General features: G+C 40.7%; 1 protein-coding gene across 1 annotated transcript in view; it reads right to left on the bottom strand.

The window, feature by feature from the left end:
• LOC103782099 (glioma pathogenesis-related protein 1-like) overlaps positions 1–3,738 on the bottom strand; it is a 9,471-nt gene extending 5,733 nt beyond the window's left edge. Inside the window, exon 1 of the mRNA XM_008949843.1 lies at positions 3,559–3,738. Coding sequence (XP_008948091.1) covers positions 3,559–3,738 — 180 coding nt within the window. The remainder of the gene's footprint in view (positions 1–3,558) is intronic.
• Positions 3,739–6,427: the final 2,689 nt, after the last annotated feature.

The following is a 6,427-nucleotide window of genomic DNA, read 5'->3' as shown; positions in this document are numbered from 1 at the left end:
GAGACTTACAGAGCTACATGGTAAATCGGCTTGTAGGTTCATTTCTGATTTGAATTTAGTTACTCATTAAACTTCAGGGTGGTGGATGATCTTGGCTGAGTGGTTTGTTGGACACCAAGAGTGGTACATCAGTCAAATACAGTGTTTGGGGCACAATGTACATTTCCAGGCTATACCAGCCATGAGAAAACAGTAATGTAATTTAAACTGAATTTACTGGAAATCTGGAGACTGGGGGTTTTGCTCACTGTGCCAATCAGACTGCAGTCTATCCTGAAGCATCATGCATTATGGTCACTGATTGATCATTTCACAAGCACATTGGGATTTTTAGGACAATTTACATGCATCCCCTTCGTTTGCATCTTTGTGTTAGGTGTCTTCAAATGTTAGTGAATTCATTTCTGTGTAATCATTCATTTACTTGCTATTCAACACTACAAAAAGTGGATCTATAAACAACTGAGTCATATAAATGTCTTTTGTTTGCACTGGAGGAGGTGTCTGGCTTTGCTGGGTTTTCTCGTGCACACAGCTCGATTGAGCAAATAGAGTATTGTATCTCCTGGAAAATGCACTATCACGAGTTTATGCCTGTAGTTCTAGTTACACGTTGTATCATGTAAATGAAGTTGTTCAGCACTGCTGAGCTGTTTTGGATTGGGCTATTGGGCTTTTTCAAAAAATGAACTTTTTTTTTTTTTTATTTGTACTTCTGTCTGCCGTCTGACGTTGGCTTCATTGGACATGGAGGAAGCTTCAGCGGCTTGTCACAGAATCCAACCCTGTACCCCCCCTGCTATCAAAGCCTTGCCATGCAAATCCAATACACTCACAAAATTAACATAGATAATTTACCTAGGAACTCAGTATACTGAATATTAAAGGTAAACTTGGGACAGGGATTTATTTCAAGCAAGCAGTTGCTATTTCCTTAGATAATAACTTTTAAGGACAATGAACAAAACCTCACATGGTACAGAAATTATCTTCCAGTCCTTCCATTACTGCAGGTTAAGACAGGCTGCAGTTTACATCTTGGCAATGCTCCAAGACTGTAAAGAGAAGACTGTGAAGAAAGATGTATGACAGTGCTGGATGCATCTTAGTTTTTCCACGCTCTTGTTTTTCACATTCTGCTTTTTAAGAATGTGCCAAGGTGTGCACATCTCTTTTCCCCTTCATCCTATAATAGTATTTTAATAAGTTTAAAGTTCCATAAAGGGATACATAAGTTTAGGGGTAAATTAATAAGTTTAAAGGTACTTTCCTTTTTTTTGTGACTGCTTAAACTGGCTGACAGTTGAAAAAGCAATGTGCAGAAACGGATACATCAAAATGATCCTTAGTTTAACTATAATTATACCCCTTATTTGCTTATGAAACTGCATTTATGAAAAAAAGATCAGACTAAACTGCATGGGAGGAAATGCACAGGACAGGGAGGTTTGCATACAGATATCATTGCTGTTTAATAAAATAGTAATTACAATATTTTTTCCCCATTAACTGTTTCTCTATTTTGCTTTTGTAACTCAGATACTCAGATCAGTTGCTTGCTGATTTAGGGAGAGAAAATTAAACATATGATAAGTGAAAAGTGATGCGAAGCAGCAGTAAGTCAAAGGAGGCTGTTGTGAAACTCTAATGAAACCTATGAGACTCTTTCTGCTGGTTTTGAAGAGCCTTGGAACAGACCTAAGCAATTACTTGGGTGAATAGGGCAGGGGTCACATTTGTCAGGAAAAACAATATTAGATCAGCATTATCCTTTTATAATATATTTAATACAAATATAGATTATTTGACTTTGTTATTTGCAGTTAAAGGAGTTTCTGTCCTGTATTTTCCTTTAGAAACTAATTTTTGAATAGGTGGATATGCCCTGAGTTCATTCATAATTGTCAGTTTTACATATCTAAACTCTCCAGTTACCTACAGAAAATAGAAGCTACCTGTTCAATAAAGATCATCTTCTTTTCCTCATTTTTGACGTGCTAAAAGCCATTCAAAAATGAAGACACATGCTGTTTTCAATTTCAGTGCTTTTACTTTCATTAACAGATTTTGTCATGTATTGTTCCACTTTCTCTACTTTAAATACTTCCTGGGAGAGTTCATACTTAAGACTAGTTTTTTTTGTAATGTTCTAAAACAAACTTACCATGATTTAGTTCTTGTTTTAATTGTAATAATCTTTATTTGGTTGGTTGGTTTGTTTGTTAAGCTGCTTTTTTTATTATTTTTTTCTCAGATTTCAGTTATTCCATTTTTCAAAAGGAAAAATGAGGTACAATTTCAAAAGATGAATACTGCTCTTTTACTACATCATAGCAAGATTTTCTTAGTGTAGGGCCAGTAAAGCAATCTAGAAAACAGAGTCTGGAGCAATTAATACTGGAACTTCAGGATGCCTGGCTAAAGAAAACTAAGTGAAAGAAACATCCAGAAAAGAAAAAAAATTGTTTCTGTGAGGTGAATTTGCTCACTGCTCACCTACCCCTCCCTAACAGGCACTTCTTCTTCAGTGTCTGACAACCCAAAATGGAAAATGAACTTTTTCAGGGGTGAACTTTGCTTGAGGTGTTGCTAATTACAAACATGATTATCTACTCTTCTGGTGGTGACCATGCAAAGGAGCAAGAGAGAGGGGAAAAAGGAAAGAGAGCAGAATTAAGACAATCTCTATGGTCCATCTGAGAGATCTGTGGAGATTATCCCAAGAAGAAACATGGTATCTCAAGTATTACCCAGTCAAAGCACAAAATGTGGTGGATGTTGCAAGAGACAGCTCCCAAGCTACTGGAATTGAACATCTCACAAATCAGAAAGGAGCTTCTTAGCCATAAGCCCAGCTTGGTTCTCAATGTGCCACCCAGCAGGGTGACAAGTGTCGCAAGCTGTATGCAATGAGGGGTGGACACTTTTGGGTATGCTTTGAATCATTACAGTCTGTCTTCTTCATGGTGAACGCAGATACTGCCTCTTGATGCAGAGGGACAAAGCAGTGCAGGGCCTGATGCCTGCAGCTCTTGCTCCTGCTGCACTTGTTGCTTTGTTGGCTTCCCCTGCAGCCTCAGCACCTAGGAACAACTGCTTTCTTGGCTCAGTCTGTGAGAGCCTTGCAAAGAAAGCTTAGAGAAAGCTCTCCAACGTCGTTTGGCAACGGTCTCTGCCCTTGCCGACTCAAGTATGAAAGGCTGTGCTTAGGTCTGCACATAAATTACACCCCGGGCTGTTGGGCTGCGGTGCCCTGGAACGAGGAGGCTTTTCACAGTACAAAACGACAGCGTTAGGTTGGGGGTTGAAATCTTGGGTTTCAAACGAGGAAGTTAAGCCAAGCAGAACTATACACATACCCAATCCTGTAAAGCCATCTGATAATCAGAGCCTTTTTCTCTGCTGTAAAAAGAATTAGCTCTTATGACCCCAGGAGGCTGTTTGCTTTGTTTTTTTCTTTTTTTCTGTTTTGCATTTGATCACAACAGTAATCTTTGAGAATTATAAACACCACCAAAATGCTACACACTTGCACATAAGTCATGAAGATCCCCTTACCATGTAGAGCATGTTGCTGGCTGGTGGATTCACTCCAGACCGGAATCTGTTATGCATTTGCACACATTCCTCGATAAATTTTGGATCTCCAATATCAGGCAATGTCGCTGGTTCATAGGAGTCAGAGGAACGAAAGAAGTGCAGCAAAGCCAGCATACAAGCAGAAAATCTGCTTGTCATGATTCCCAGCCTCTCGTCTTCCAGTCTTAAGAGTGTTTCAGCTGTACAAGTGGTTTTGTCTCCACCAGCAGCATTATGTTTCGAAGACTTGTGGGCTGGACTTATCTAAGCCATGGTAATTGAGTATGGCATTGGTCACAGGAAATGAGTCATATTTCAGGAGCGTTGCTATGAGAATAAGGAAACTGAGCTACATATTCACACCAGAGCTGTGGTAGCTTTGTCTCTCTTCTTCTTTTTTTTTTTTTTTTTTTTTTTTTTTTTTTTTTTTTCCTTTCTTTAATTGTAACAGGCAAGGTTCTTTTCTCCCGTCCTTTGGGCTTCTTTGGCTTTGTTTCTTCGGCCCCCAGCATCCCATCCATAGCAGTCACTATGGATTGCAGTGAAGTTTTGGATAAATTTTCTGCTTTTCATGAAAATAATATTGCTGTTAAGGCTGTTACTCTGAACCAAAATGCTGTAAGAAATAATTCATTTGAACTATGACTTCTACTATGGTATGAACTTTGGTTGTACATGTTATTGGAGGGGTAAGTTTGTCTGAGAACTGCAATTTAAATTTGCTGCAGTTATTGATGGGTTTCTCCTAGCATCACACGCTTGTGCTATGTGTTGATACCAATTTCTCCTCGTAATCTGCAGTTCAGCTCCTGCAGCAGAGTTGGGTGCTGTTAAAGCTGTTGCTGTACCCACAATGGGGTTTCACATCTGCAATTTAGGAGCTCACGTCCCACGCACATTTCCTTGGGTGCCCAACACTTCCTGCTCATACCTACCACCATCACCACCTCTTCCTCACAGTGCCCTTAATTATCACCTGTCCAACAAGCTCAGGCACTTTTCCACAGTCCCAGCCTGGACATATCTGGGAATGAGGTTGGGTTTCTTCCCACTCCAGATTTCATTTTAGAAATCTGCATCCTTTGAACACCTGGGTGTAGGTTCTACACATGCAGTCCTGTAGGTGTCGGGGCTGGTGGGAAGGCCACACCTTCAGGCTGGTGGTTCAGGGTCATACTGTGAGCTTGCAACAGCAGCCCCACTAGCACACATTAGATCCTGTGGGTCACACACTTCCAGCCATTCATGGGGAGATTGCTTACAGGCAAAAAGGCCTTCTGAGGGAACCATGGATGAGAAACACTATGTGCACAACTCCTCTACAGATCACTTTTTAGAGCAGAATAGTGTGGTGGGTTGAGCCCTGCCATCAGCCAAGCACCCACAAAGCCACTCACTCACTCCCCCATCCCCAGCAGGATGGGAGGAGAAAGCAGGAAGAAAAGTGAGAAAATTCATGGATCAGGATAAAGACAATTTAATGTGTGCAAACAGGAGGTGGGAGAAAAAACAAACAACCCCCCAAAGTGATGCAAAGGCAAACACTCACCATCCCCAATGGCAGAGTGATACCAAGAGAGTCTCTGAGCAATGGTGGCCACCCTGGAAGCCACGCCCTCACCCGTCTTCTTTCTCTACCTGATTTTGTTTGTTTGTTTGTTTGTTTGTTGGTTTGGTTTGTTTTTGTTTTTGTCTTTAATGAACATAATGTTATATGACATAGACTATCCCTCTAGTCCGTTCAGGTCAGCTGTCCCAGCTGTGTCCCCTACCAGCCACCTGCCCACCCCCAGCCTACTACTCGCTGTTGTTACATATAAAAAATAGCAGCCGACAAGAACTGACAGTTGTGATATTAAACATGTATCTTCTTAAATGGTGACATTCTGAAGCATATGACAACATATGACATTTTTATTCTGTGGGATGCTATACTGCTTCAGAGCTGCAATGTGCCTCAGATTTTGAGCCTCAGATTTTGAGTCACTGTGTTCTCAGAGCATCAGGGCTAAGATAAAGGAGGAGAAACTGCTTTAAATATTGATATCACAGTTGCGTATTGCTAATATCAGCCACTATCTCAACTTGAAAGATGGGTTTGTTTCCCTTACCAAGGGAACAAGGGCTAAACGTCTCTAAGAATAAACTGAACCCATCAATGGTTTGGGCTGAGAGCTTCCATTTGTGAACCAGAATCTACCCTGGGCCAATTTCATCTTCCCTCTCCTGTTTCTCCTCCCTGCTCCCTCCCTTCCTCTGCCTGTGAACTCAGCATGGCTGTCATCGACTCCATTTCAGATTTTTGTCACCATCTCACATCCTAAAATTACGCTTTCCCCTTTGACACCCCATCTTAATCCTTGCTTTGCCAAATTTCCTTGGTACTGCTCTAGCTATGGAGGACAAAGATTAACTCTGAGAGGAGAACAGGATAATACAACTGACAGTAGAGTAACTTTGATGGAGACTGATACACACAGGCTAAAAATAGTAAAGCATAAGTTTTATTCGTTCTGTTCAAAAAAAGAAATACATATAATTAAATCACCATTACCTGGGGAAAAAGATGTCTGGGATAATTGAGGGTTAATGGAGATGAGTTATTTTTTCTTTTGGATACAGTGTGGCACTTTAGACATGTTTTTGTTGTGCCCCAGGTTTCCAGGAGGCTTCATGGCATATATAGTAATATATAGTCTATGTGGTCCCTCTAGCAATCTACTCCTGAGCCAGAGCTAAGAGGCTCACACAGGCACAGAATTGTGTTGCAGCTACTGCCAAAAATTATATTATCTCTATGCACAGCCACTTGCATCTTGCTTTGAATTAAATGCCTTTTCTATGATCA

The sequence above is a fragment of the Merops nubicus genome, unplaced genomic scaffold (assembly GCF_000691845.1).
Source record: "Merops nubicus isolate BGI_N331 unplaced genomic scaffold, ASM69184v1 scaffold6251, whole genome shotgun sequence".
Taxonomy (NCBI): domain Eukaryota; kingdom Metazoa; phylum Chordata; class Aves; order Coraciiformes; family Meropidae; genus Merops; species Merops nubicus.
This window is presented reverse-complemented; position numbering and strand designations above follow the sequence as displayed.